At 35.4% G+C, this 14592-nt stretch overlaps 1 protein-coding gene across 1 annotated transcript; it reads left to right on the top strand.

Annotated features, from left to right (window-relative positions):
- The first annotated feature begins 5651 nt into the window (after positions 1 to 5651).
- On the top strand, positions 5652 to 14391 carry LOC123219671 (U3 snoRNP-associated protein-like YAO). The gene is given in 7 exon segments (XM_044641667.1): positions 5652 to 5719; positions 5803 to 5947; positions 6818 to 7042; positions 7339 to 7567; positions 8348 to 8526; positions 14140 to 14212; positions 14282 to 14391. Coding segments are annotated over 7 exon segments (1029 nt in total).
- Positions 14392 to 14592: the final 201 nt, after the last annotated feature.

The raw sequence follows: 14592 nt of genomic DNA, 5'->3' as shown, positions 1-14592 counted from the left end.
TTGCATGAAATCCTAAATAGATTTCATGGACCAGAACCAAGTATAGACTCTAATGAATGCACCTGAAAAGATAAAACTCGTAGGGTGCAAATGAGTTTTAAAAAAAAAAAACTAACATAAAAGGTAACGTGTATACCTATAAAGCATGATTAGTTACCAAAGGTTTCACTTAAATGTATGGCATTGACTATGATGAAAACTTTTTGCTAGTCGCTATGCTTAAGTCTATTAGGATTATGTTTGTTATAACTGCATACAGTGACTATGAAATCTTTTAGATGGATATCAAAACTGTTTTTTGAATAGTAATCTTGTATAAGATGCCTATATGACATAACCTGATGGTTTTGTTCTTGCTAGATAAGCAAACAAAACATGCAAACTAGAAAAAGTCCATTTATGGACTTAAGCAAGCTTTGAGAAGCTGAAATATTCATTTTGATAAAGCTATTTGTGGGTTCAAATTCATCAAAAACGAAGATAAACTATGCATGTACAAAAAGGTCAGTAGGAGTGTGATTACATTTCTAGTATTATATATAGATGACATCTTGATCATTAGAAATGACATACCAAACTTGAAATTGGTATAGTCTTATTTATCCGAGCGTTTTTCCAGGAAAGAATTAAGAGAAGTAACGTACATTCTTGGGATTAAAATTTACCAAGATAAAAAGCATAAATTGTTGGGCTTAGGTCAAAACATGTACTAGACAAGGTATTGATTAGATTCTATATGGAAGAATCCAAAAAAGGATTTATACCTATGTCCCATAGTGTATATATTTCAAAAGATATGTGTCCTAGTACACAATTTGAGAGAGATAAGATGAGTAGATCTTATATGCCTTAGTTATAAGATCAATCATGTACGTCATGTTATACACAAGGATTGATATCTTATACACCTGGAGTGTTTATAGTAAATATCAATCCAATCTAGATGAAAAACACTAGATGGTTTGTCAAGAACATCCTAAAATACTTGAAAATGAATGAGGATGTGTTCTTGGTTTATGAGAGAAATCTAAACTCACTATAAGAGGCTATAGTGCTGTCATTTCTAAACTAATCGAGATGATTATAAATCCCAATCTGGGTTTATGTTTTGTTAGAATGATGGTGCAGTTAGCTGGAAAAGCTCTAAGCAAAATACAGTGGTTGATTCTACAATCGAGTTCGAGTATATTGCCTTTTTTGAAGTAATAAAAAAGTTTGTATGGATCAAAAAGCTCTTGATTGAGCTTGGTATGGTTTTGAGTATCGTTGGGCCAATTGAGCTTTATTAAGATAACAATAAAACGATTGCTCAGGCAAAGAAGTTGCGAACTTATCAAATGTCCAATTTTTTTAAAAGACAAGACTAAGGACTATTACCTAAAGTATAAGATGAGACCATCTGATTGTCTAATGATGTATATTAAGGTTATATATTGTACATATTTAGACTTAAACATAAGTTGCATACTTCTAACCAGAGAAGCGATGATATATGGTCTACATATGTACATGTCTAACCATTAAACTTCTGTGATACATGATCTTATTCGAGACAAGATTATAAAGAATTTTTAGGATTATATGGATGGATTACAATTTGTTAAAGAACAACACTTTATAATGAATGTGAGAAAATCCATTTTTTATTATTTTCCCCAAATCAATGAAGTTCAGGGCATATAGAAATTCTGAGACTGGTAGAATTTAATTATAGTGTCATCTAGAACTAATATTGGCGTAATAGATTAATTTTTGAAATATCAATAATTTGAATCATAGAGTATGATTGGGAACATAATAAACTTTCAAATCTACATCTTATATAAGATATTTTAAATGTTAATACATGATTATGACAATTGATGTGTATGTAATTGCATTAGTTAATGTTATGTCTAGTATGTCTATGTAGTTTGATTAACCATGACATTCATAAATATCATAACTAATTTGACAAGACAAAAAACTAAATGGGAATAACCATAACATATGACATTTAAATATGCATTATATCATAAATAAGCAAGAAACATTAGAGGCCATAAATAAAGTTATAGAAGAGCCTTAACTAGATGAGGAGAAAAACCCAAATAATGCCTAACATAAACATGATATGGATGCATATCACACATGGAAGAAGAAAGACTCCACTACACTTGGTATCTTGTGATATGAAGCTAGCCTATGATCCATCAAGTTCCAACACTTCAAGCTCTACCATCATTACTAAAACCTATGCTCCATCCATCAAGTTTCTAGTGTATGCCTTAGAAACCATTCGTGTTGTTGGTTTCGAGGGCATTTTAATCTTGTATGTATATTTATGTGAATTATTAATAAATAAGGTAGTTTTTTTGTTCATATGCATAAACTGTTTTCTTTATTTGTAATGATATAAAGTATGTATGTGAACTATTTGGATGACTCACTTAATATACTTACTGAGTCATCAAATTATTCCCTAAAAATGTGATATAATTTGGGCAATTATATCACATAGTAGGCATATTGAATACCTCTGTTGAATGCCATGAGATGACATTAGTGCAGGTGACAATGATGGTCATGTCATTAGGTAATGGTATGGATTAACAGTTAGAGAACGGTTTTTCGAATATGACCAAATAATGATAAGTCACATATTATAGTTAATGACTTATTGTAAGATTATACTAGTGTACGAAGTAATCCTTTGACTTGAGACTTCATAGTCAAATCTGATACAGATACGTGTGATTCATATGATGTATATATATGTGGTTAACCACATCTTGTAAGGCAAGTCATACTAGTCATGTGCTATTTGTATATGGAGAAGAATAGTGGTCAAGATAGGATTTGTTGACTTGGAAAGTATTGGGCTTTAAATATTTATTGATTCGATTCGGATCCAAATTTTGAAAGAAACATTGATAAATATTGAAAATCGAATCTCTCGCTAAAGTATAATGCAAGTCATACGAAGGATGTTTGTTATAACATGTTTCGAATATTTAAATCTATGATTTGTAAAGAATCAAAATTAAGACTTTGATAATCTATGAGTTTAAAATCGATCTAGATTGGATAACAAAAGGATATTACCTACATGGAATGTATGATCGAAGATATTAGATTCGATGGAGTATTTTTTTTTTATTGTAGTTTAGGTACTATGGCACATTGATAGATGTTTACCATAGTCGTTAAGTTTCTAATACACTTTCAGATCATCCAAAAAAAGGCTCATGACTATACCACGATGAACCTAAAGGGTCACACCAATAAACCAAGCTTTCTAAAGGGAGGATTAATTATCCAAGAATGGCTAGCACCTTTTGAAGGATAATAAAAATCATATAAAATGTTATATGGGTGTAAAAATAACATTTTAAAAGTTAATATGTCAGTGAGATGAAATTAAGGTGGCTAAGATATATATTTGATATACATGAGTGGTAAGGCTTCAAATTGTGAATTTATTAGGCCAAATAAGATTTTTGAAATTGCAAAATGGGCCACCATTATATAAAGTGTATTTTAGTTCATTTTGAAATAACATAAGTATTCTTGCACTTTACTTTCTCTTACAAACAAACTAAAAGCTCTCCTTGATACTTGTGGATGATTATGCACCGGCGTAAGGCGCCTTAGTATTTAAAATACTCATTCATGTATCAATACATGGTGTCGTAGCATCTGGGATGCTTGTGTGATTTGGAAGAAGTTCGGGGTCTTATTTCCCCTGTGATATGGTATCCATAACCCAAAACCTCGTCAGCAAATGTACTAGGTAGTTGATATCTGGGATGTTTTATGCTTTCACTAAGCGTCCAAGATGCCAACATACATCGTTTGGTACTAGTCATATGGGATGACACCACAATTAAAGGTTAGGCACTAGGTGTTGAGATGATTCAAATGAGTATCTAGGATGCTAGAAAAACATTTGTAATATCACAAAGAGATTGAATAAAGGACATATATAAGATTAGTTATTTGTATCATGCATCTATTAGGTGTTGTAAGGTCATTTATTTACTTAGTGTGATTCACTCACAAGTTCCTTTTAAGGTTTTACAAGTAAGAATGTAGAGCAACGAGAGTGTTACGGGTCAACTCAAGGTAATACATGAGACAGGGGTATTTTGGTCATTTTACGTGATAAGTTGTATTTATGTAATTGAGTTTATTCGTGATATTTATGCACTCTATGTTATGATATTAGGTTTAAAACATTGGGATTGGTATTATGTTTAAAATGACTTATTACGCTTTTGGATTGTAGGAGTGAATTAATTATCATGCATATTTATTATTTTTGCTACAAATCTTAAGTGAGGAAATCTCAAGTTAGCATGTCTCTTCTGATACCTATTTCAAGTAAGGTATGTATTTAGATAAGGGTGTTACATTTATGGTATCAAAGCATAATTTTGTGAACCCAAAAATGTTAAGTGTCTAAATGTGCATAAGTGTTTAAGTAGCCCCTCATGCAACGTTGACCACTCCCGTTTGCTGACCGTTGTAAATATTATTTTAACCTACCTTTAAGTTATGGTATATCTATTTGAGTTTATATGTGTGGTTTAAGAATGAGGAGACCCAAAAGGTTATTAGGCAATGTTAATGCCAATTAGGTTATGACTCAGAAGGGTAGCTAGTGAGTGGCATAACGACAGGCTTCAAGCGCAGTTATAGCACCTCAGATAGACAGTTCTATAATTAGACAAATTATTTAAAAGGTTCTTTAGGAGCACTTAGAGGCTTTAGAGATATGGGCCACCCAGTTCAGGTTCTCTCTATTGTTGAGCATTCATTAGTTGTTGATTTGTCACCCTAGCATGAGTAGGGCTGGATTCAAATTGAGTTTGTTTGAGCTCGAGCTCAAACTTGACTCAAATAAGCATGAAACAAGCCAACCCTATACAAGCTTGAGCGAGCTCGAGCTAACATTTTTGAGCTCGAGTTACTTGTCAAATTTATGAATTAAAAATGTTGATACAAAGCGACATCATTTTGATCAATATGTATTAAAACGATGTTGTTTTAATAATAAGCTAGTTAAAAGCTCGAGTTCAAAACAAACTGAACTGAATTCAAGCTGAGTTCGAGCTTAACTTTTACGACCTTAGCTCGAATCCAGCCATAAGCATGAGTGAATGGGTGATGAGGTTCAAAAGACTATTGTTATGAGTGGTAGTAGGGGACGACTCCACCTTATTTATAGTTTGGCTGATAGACATCAACCTTTAGAGTTTCAAGGTAGTGTTGGGATCGGATTTTTACCTACTCAAAAATGGCTCAAGTTTATAAAGGTTGCTATAAGCTTATTCGAGAGGACATACCATGAAAGAGTCCGATAAGCTAGTTGCTTGTCAAGAGTCGATGATAAGATATGGCGGTGGATGCTATGTGATACCCGCTAGACTGATGTGGTGACATAGGCTAATTTTAAAGAGGCCTTTGAGTGAGAATACTTGTTAGCTGATGTTTTGCGTGTCCAGGCATAGGAATATCTAAATTTGAGATAAGGAACTTGACAATTGATGAGTTCTCCACCAAACTTAATGGAGTTGCCTAATATGCTCCTAGTGTAACCAGTATCGACAAGGATAAAATGGAGATTTATATCAACAGGCTGAGATCAAATAGAGTTAGTTAATGGGTTAATGGTTAGATTAAGGATTCATTCAACCTTGTTAAAAGAGATCTATGTAGCTCAATTGACTAATGAGTGGTATAACTAGATGAGACAGAGTTTTCTGCGATTGGTTTTATGTTGAGGTTCCATGACTGAGTATGTGTTCCTCGTGATGTTAGGTTGAGGAGTATACTCCTCACAGAGACTTATAGTTCCCTTTATGTTGCCCACCCTGGGAGTGTAAAGATGTATAAAGACTCGGGAAAAGTCATATGGGTGGTTTGGTATGAAAAAGAATATGGTCGATTTGTTGCCAAGTGTTTAGTGTGTCAATAAGTTAATGTTGAGCATTAGAGACCCTTGGGTTTTTCTTTCAGTTGAACTTGCTGCTATTATTCCATAATCGACCAATATTTTATCGTTTACTTTTAACATGAATTTGTCGTAGCGTTGCCAATCTAGTCTAGATATTGACTTTTCTTTCATCTCCATCACTCTCTTTTGTTCTCCTTATATTTTCTTTTTCTTTTTCTTTTTTTCGACCACTTTTTCAGTATCAAGTCTAGTAACTCATCATCTTTTTGGTCACCGATTTGTCTCTTCCAATAGATCTACTACTCTAATACCATGTGATCCAAATTCAGCCTCTTATTTAACAAAACACAAAATAAAATAAAAATTATTTCATTGATAGGAAGAATTACATAGATAAACCAAACAATTCAAAGAGTTCATGGCCTCCTATTTTTTAACCGTTTGAGGTGTCAGAGATCTCCCACAATCAACTAAAGTGGCTGCTCTCAAATCCCAAAAAATCCAAATATTTTTTCTCCTCCCCCATTTGAAACCTAAGTACCTTCTTTTTATTAAAAAAAAAAACCTATCCAATGAATTGAAAACAAGTGTCATAATCCTAACATATTCTTAATTGTCTGGCATTGTCCACTAGCCCATTAACTTACATATATGTTGATACGCCAGTTTTAGCTGCAGTGATCTCAAAACGTGACACTAGTTGTTTTGCATTGGTTAGACTCTTCATGTAGCCTATCCATGGTTCCTAGTATTTCATGTACAATATATTTGATATATAATGCTTTGTCTGTTTCTGTTATAAGCGTTTATCTTTGGTACATGAGATTTTAGTTTCTCCCTTCTCTCTTGCTAATCTCATCTTTAAACTCTGTTTTATAGGTCTTTGCAGGTCACAGAAGCCCTGTATCTTGTTTTACTTTCAGGCAAGGAACTTCTGAACTTTTTTCTGGTTCATTTGATGGAACGGTGAAGATATGGAATGCAGAAGACAGAGCTTATATGAACACTCTATTTGGTCACCAAAGTGAAGTATTGACCATTGACTGCCTACGAAGAGAACGGGTATTAACTGTTGGACGTCATCGGACAATGCAATTGTGGAAGGTAAACAATAATTTCTTCAAAGGACCTCTTAAGGTTTGCTGATAGAAATATTCACATGATCCAAGTTAAAATCATGGAGCAGCAGTTTTGGGGTGGTTTTTTTATTGGTTCATAGTATTAAGCAGAGTTTGCATTCTGTTGCAAGTGGAATATATGATTAAGAAATCTTCTATGCATTTTGCAGTTGGCATCTTTTCTTTTCATTTCTTTTCTTTTCTTTCTTTCTCTTTCTTTTTTTCGGTGGTAACCTTTTCTCTGTGTTTTTTATCATGTCCTCACTGTATTCTGCTAAATAGGTCCCTGAGGAATCACGCTTAGTATTTCGTTCTCCTGCTTCATCTTTGGAATGTTGTTGCTTTATCAGTAATGATGAATTCTTGTCTGGTTCGGATGACGGAAGTGTTGAGCTTTGGAGTCTTCTGCCGAAGAAACCTGCTTACATTGTGAAGAATGTTCATCCTTTGTTGGCTGGCCACAAGAAAGATGAACAGAATGAGAATGGCAAACCCTCCAATGGTCTTATGGGTAAATCTGCTGTATGTTGATTGGATTCCGATTAAAAATTAATATGCTTTGATTTATTTTTTTCTTTTTTGAGTGTTTTCTGTATTCCATCTTTTTTACAGATTGTTTTTTTTGCTATTATTTTCCTAATTTCACTCTTAATGCTAGCTTTGAAATCTGCAGATTCTAGCTTTTGAATTTAATTTTATTTTATGGGAAATAAAATATGCATGATCTAAAGGCATGGGCGCATTTTTCAACATGGAAATAGTGTGTTTATACATTGAAAATTCATGAGAACTTATTCATAAATATATGACCATACAGATGAATGTTTGTGCAATAATAATTTTAAATTTATTGGCCAACCTTGGCGGTGTGTTTACTTGTGAAACAACCATCACACTTGCAAGTATGTGAAATATTCATAAAAACATTTACAACACCTGCAAATTATTTCATATCGTTTTCACAAATAGAGGTGTGTGCAGTGTTCTGTTACTGCATATATATGATTGTTAGACTGAGTGTTGTGTCATCAAGTGTACGACATGTCAAATCTTCATTATGAGAAGTTTCATAGGAAAATAGAGATATTTTTTATGCATGAGTTAGTTCTTTTGTTGTCTGTTTTACCCTTCTTTTGTTATTTGGTTTTTCCATTCCCCATTGACATTTTAAATGCTTTTAGTTTTTCCAAAAAAGAGAGAATTAATGAAGAGCTTGCTTCTATTTTTGATCTTAATGAGTAATTTCCATTAGTTGGGATTCTGATTGGAAGCTGTTGACTTTCATTTACAGAGAATGGTGATCATAATCCTGGAATCTATCATTCATTATCAGCGTATTCCTGGGTCATTTCAATCAGTATATGCAGAGGGAGTGATCTTGCTGCATCAGGTGATGGTAATGGTTTTGTCCATGTATGGGCTATTAAAAGTGAAACTAAGGACATTCAACCATTGTACGACCTTCCATTGGTAAGTTAACCCCCTAGTTATGGGTCTGTCCATCTATGTGCCTTTATGATGACTGTTAATGAGAGGTAGCTGTAAGGATTTTGCCATCAGATTGCTTGTTGCTTATACTACTTCATATGAAACAAGATTTTTGCAAAAAATAAATAAATAAATAAGTGGTAAGTTAACCTGGAAAATTTTCATAAAGGGAATGTTTTAAGCTTCAGGAGAATAAATTCAAATTGTCATGATAACAATTCTCTAATGAATTGGACTGGAAACTTACATCAATTTTATATAAAACATGTGATTCAGTCAGTGAGCTTAAATTCTCTTGCTTAAGACTTAATACTACAGTGGCATATTTTTCTTGAGTCTTTTCAATATTGGTTTTTACATAGTACTTGCCATATATAGTCCTGAGTGCAAACTAGCATGTTCAGTCGACAAGAATTAGAAGAAGAAGAGGAAATTCAAATTGAGAAGAATCCAGAGACAGGGGAAAAACATGTAGAGAGTGTGAGAGAAGATGAATAGAAACTTCATTGCTTCTTCAAAATTTTGTTACACTGTATCTATATGAAAATTCTATGATTTCCACCAAGTCAGCAAATTCAACTTCTTCTTCTACATTATTTACTTAGTTTGGCAAAATGGCACCGTCCCTTTTATTTTCCTAAACTCAACACTTCATTAATCTTGTCAAAACGCTGCTATGCGATTTAAGTCCTTCCTGGATGCTTGCGTTCATTCAAATTTGTAACAATTTCCTCCCCTTCAGCAACCTTGTCGTCAAGGGAGAACTGGGGAAACCGGTGATGCATTTCAACAGTGAACTCCCATGTTGCTATAGCCTGCAAAAGTCCTTGCCATTGAATTAAAACTTGAGCTGTTGTTGTATTCTGACGCTTCACCATCCATCCATCTAGCACAGCCTAAGGAACTCATTCAGAGAGTGGTACCTGTTGTGGCAGAGTACCTGAAGATTGAACGAAAGCATACGCTAGTTTGAGTGAGGACATGTGAAACACATTATGTATTTCAGCATCAGCTGGTAACTGGAGTTTATATGCTACTGCTCCTACCTTGTCCACAATTTGAAATGGGCCATAATAGCGAGCTTGGGGTTTTGGGCATCCCTAGTGCAGAGAAGTTTGTCGATAAGGTTGGAGCTTGAGGTAAACCTATTCACCAATGTCAAATCGCCTCTCTGTCCTCTTTTTATCAATTAACATCTTCATCCTATGTTGAACCCTTGCAGTGTTTTACTTGAGCACCAGGATAATGTCTTCGCAAGATCAAAGAAAAGCATCGACAGCTTCAATCCGTGAATCATTAGGAAAATACGGTACATGTACTGGTGGTGAATATTTATATAGAGCTTCAAATGGTGACATACGAATACTCGAGTGGTACGAAGTATTGTACCAAAACTCGACTAAAGATAACCAATGAAACCATGTGTGTGGTAAATCTTCAGCCATGCAACGAAGATAATTTTCTAGACACCGATTAATAACCTCTGTTTGGTCGTCTGTTTGCGGATAATAGACTATAGAAAATTGCAAGTCGATTCCCAGCAGTTTGAACATTTCCTGCCAAAATTAACTGATGAACATAGGTCCACGATCACTTGTAATGGTATTAGGATGACCATGTAGTCTATAAATGTTGTCCATAAAGATTGTGCGACTGTTACAATAGAAAAAAGATGTTTCAAATGAAATGGCTAAACTTAGTGAGCCGCTCAACCACTACTAAGATAACAGATCTTCCTTGCGACTTTGACAACCCCTCTACAAAGTCCATGGTAACATCAGTGAAGACTCTCATCAAAATAGGCAGTGGCTATAATAGACCTGGAGAGGCAACATTTTCTTGTTTAAATCTTTGGCAAATTTCACAAGAACGAATGAAATTTCGAACATCTTTCCACAAGCCTCCCTCTCTAGTAAAGTATAGAGCTCATTCTTCCGGCTGTGACACTAACACCAGAATGCCCTCCCATGGCTAAGGCATGAAACAAAGCAATTAACTCATTTCGTAAAGCCAAATCTTTGCCCACTACAAATCTTCCTTGCCTCTTTAATTTGTTATGCTGTCAAGTATATTCTGGATGTGCTGTTGGATCTTGTTGCTTCGTATTGATAATGGTTTACAAATGGTCATCCCTAAGCCACCACTTTTTCACTTTCTTCAAGAATTCAGATGGTAGCAAGCTTGTATTCAAACAGTTGGATTCAATAGCATGTAATCGGGACAAGCCATCTGCAACTAAATTTTCTTTTCCTTTTTTATACACTATATCATAACTATACTGCATTAATTTGGCAACCCAGGCTTGCTGTGAGAGAGTGGTGACCTTTTGCTCTAATAAATGCTTTAGGCTCTGATGATCGGTTTTTATAAGGAAGTGTTGGTCAACCAAATAATGCTCTCATTTCTTGATGGCATAAAGAATAGCAAGCATCTCCTTCTCATAAACTGAAAGTAATTGATTTTTAGGAGATAGAGACTTACTTATGTATGCCAATGGATGTCCATCTTGCATCAAAACAGCATCGATCCCTTCACCGCATGCATCTGTTTCAATCATAAATTTTTTGTTGAAGTTTGGTAAAGCCAAAACAAGGGCAGTCACCATGGCTCTTTAATTTGTCAAATGCTTCCTGTGCTGAACCATTCTAATGAAAAGAGTTTGCCTTGAGTAGTTCTAGTAATGGTCTAGCTATATGACCATAATTTCGAACAAACTTTCTGTAATACCCAGTAAGGCCTAGAAAGTCTCTCAATTGCTTGACGAACTTAGGAACCGACCACTCCGCCACTACCTTCACCTTGGCTAGATCAGTCATAACCCCTTGGTCTGAAATAATGTAACCCAAACATGATATCTGAGTACACCCAAAAGAGCATTTATTCTTCCAAACCACCAACTTGTTATTCCTCAATAGCCTAAGCACTGATTCCATGTGAGATAAATGCTCCATTTTGTCCTTGCTATAGGTGAGGATGTAATCAAAAAATACCAACACAAATCACCTCAAGTAAGCCTTGAATATGAGGTTCATCAAATCTTGAAAGGTGGAGGGTGCATTGGTTAAGCTGAAAGGCATAACAACAAACTCATAGTGACCTTTATGGGTTTTGAAGGTTGTCTTCTCAATGGAGTCAATATGCATACGTATTTGCCAATATCCTGACCTCAAGTCAATTTTCGAAACACCTTGGTTTGTCTTAATTCATCCAACAAGTCTTCTACAATAGGAATGGGGTATTTGTTCTTGACTGTAGACTAATTTAAGCTTCTGTAGTCTACACACAACCTCCATGACCCATCAATAAGGACTGGTGTTGGGCTTTACAACTCCAGATTCAAGCATTTCCCTTACCATTTTTTCAATGACATCCTTCTGAAGACGGTTGCAACGGTATGGTCTCAAATTCGTCGGTTGCACATTCTCCTTTAAAGTGATATGATGATCCTATGGCCTTGATAGAGGCAACTCCAACTTCTCCATAAAAAGCATTTTGAAACTCCTCTAAAAGTGAGGCCAAATCCTTCCATTCATTTACATCTATTTCTCCTGCCATTTGCAACATCAACAACTACATTTCCTTGGGTTGCATTAATACTTGGATGAAAGCTAGTTGCTGGTACCTTTTTAATAACTTGCATAACCTATTATAGTTGACAATTGATAGCCCTTTCCCTTTGTGTCCTTGTAAAACTCTTTGTTGACCACCTTGTGTAAATGTCATCCTTAAAGCCTCAAAGTTCCATGTTATGTCCCTAAGTGTAGCCAACCATTAAGCTCCCAAGATTAAGTCATAGTTTTCAAGAGGCAAGATGTAAGCATCAACTATGAAAACCTACCCTTGAGTCTTCCATTGAAACCCTTCACATACAAAATTGCATAGTAGTTGTTGACCATTAGCCATTGATACCTTAGTGCCTTCAACAAGTTTAAGTACACACCCCAATCTCATGGTTGTTTGTCTTGCAAGAAAATTGTGAGCACTACTGGAGTCCACTAAAATAAAAATGGACCACTTCCCATGTAGACTTTCTAATCTCATAACTCTAAGACCCTCTAGACCATTCAAGGCATTTAATGATAAATGTAATAAACTTGGCCTTTCTCCATATTCCACATCTTCAGTCTCCATTGGAAGTTCATCCTCTTCTCCTGCATCCACCTGAAGTTGCAAGTTATACAACTGTTTTTTCTTGCATTTATAGCCAAAGGTGTATTTATCATTACACCAAAAGCATAACCCCTTGACCCTTTTTTCATCTATTTCCTTACTTGTCATTGGTCTGTGAGACTTAGAAGGGAAAGTATCTTGAACTTTAGGAATGTTAGGAGTGGGTAGAAGGTCTGCTTGTGATTGAGGTTTGGTAATGGTACCTATCGTAACATGAGAAGATGGATAACTGATGGTTGAAGTACTGGAATGCTTAGATGTTGCTCTTAATTGAGGTGTCCTATGAAATGGCTTTGGTTGATCCTTCATGGCTACTACTGTTATCTCCTACAGCTTGGCTAATGCATACACTTCGGCAAGAGTCTTTGGTCAGAACATTCGAATTGGCATTTGTAAAACGTCCACTAGTCTCGAAAGGAAGAAACTAAGGGCCCGATCTTCAACAATACCAGCCCTTGGTTACAATTCATCAAAGGCATCCAAATAGTCCTGAAGTGAACCATTCTGTCACAAATTACGTAAATCAAACAAAGGATTGTCATAAGCATGAGCACCAAACCTGGCATTCAGACATTGAACATACTCCTTCCAGATTACGATCTGACCTCCCTTGGATTTCATGAAACTTTGATGCCATTGTATGGCTCTTCCCTCCAAATGCAGAGCTACTACTTTAACCCAATTTTCTAGTGTTGTTCCATCCACCTCAAAGAAGTATTCTTCTCATAAGAGCCAAGTGTCCAGGTTTTCACCATTGAACCTTGGGAATTCAAGTTTTGTTAAGCGACCAGGGAAGGTTATGACTTGATTCTGATGCTCTTCCTTCCTCTGTAAGAACCATAAGCTTTTGTTTAGTGAAAATTTTCGATTGCTGCATACTGAGACCACTAATCAAGCTCTTGATTTCGTTGATAGACTCTTTCAGTAAACGTTGTTGTCACAACTCTGCCTCTTGCACCATCTAAACCATTTCTCAATAGAGCTCCTAAGTTCGAGTGTCATCTGTCATGTCTAGGAATTGCTCTAATACCAATTGGCATGTTCAGTTGCCAAGAATTAGAAGAAGAAGAAGAAATTCAAATTGAGAAGAATCCAGAGAGAGAGGGAAAAAACATACTGAGAGTGTGAGAGAAGATGAATAGAAACTTCATTGCTTTTTCAAAATTTCGTTACACTGTAATTATACGAAAATTCTATGATTTCCGCCAAGTCAGTAGACTCAACTTCTTCTTCTACATTATTTACTTAGTTTTGCAGAACGGCACCATCCCTTTTATTTTCCTAAACTCAACACTTCATTAATCTTGCCAAAACGCTGCGTTGCGATTTAGGTCCTTCCTGGATGCTTGCGTTCATTCAAATTCGTAACAAAATCCTTCTCGCAGCTTCTGTTCAGTACTTATCCATGGAGCCTTACAATACAAGTTGGGTCTTGTGAATTCCCTTGCTTTTGCAAAATCTGGATGCTTCCTTGTTGCTGCAGTAGGGCAGGTGACATGTTTGACATATTTTATGTATATTGGCGAGTTGTTGAAAAATAATATAATCTGCAGATAGAGTGGTTTAGATCTGATGGCATTGAAATACCTTCTGTAATAGGAACCTCGTCTCGGAAGATGGGGGAACCTTCCAGCAGCTCGAAATAGTGTTTCTGTTCATCCCCTTACACTCTCATAATGGCTGTTTGCAGATGATTTTGTAGTCTCCAATTTTGACTACCATGAGTTGAGAAATCAAGTGAAAGAAATAACATGTTTGGTACCTGTTCACTTTTGCCCAAATTTTTTATAAATTACATGAGTACAGCCCTTTATATCTCCATTTTTCTTACCATTTCTGGTGGCAATTTGCTGTTGTCTTGCTTCACTTGGACTTGAA

Source organism: Mangifera indica, chromosome 6, assembly GCF_011075055.1.
Source record: "Mangifera indica cultivar Alphonso chromosome 6, CATAS_Mindica_2.1, whole genome shotgun sequence".
Lineage (NCBI taxonomy): Eukaryota > Viridiplantae > Streptophyta > Magnoliopsida > Sapindales > Anacardiaceae > Mangifera > Mangifera indica.
The sequence above is the reverse complement of the archived record's forward strand: the minus strand, read 5'-3'. Positions and strand labels throughout refer to the sequence as shown.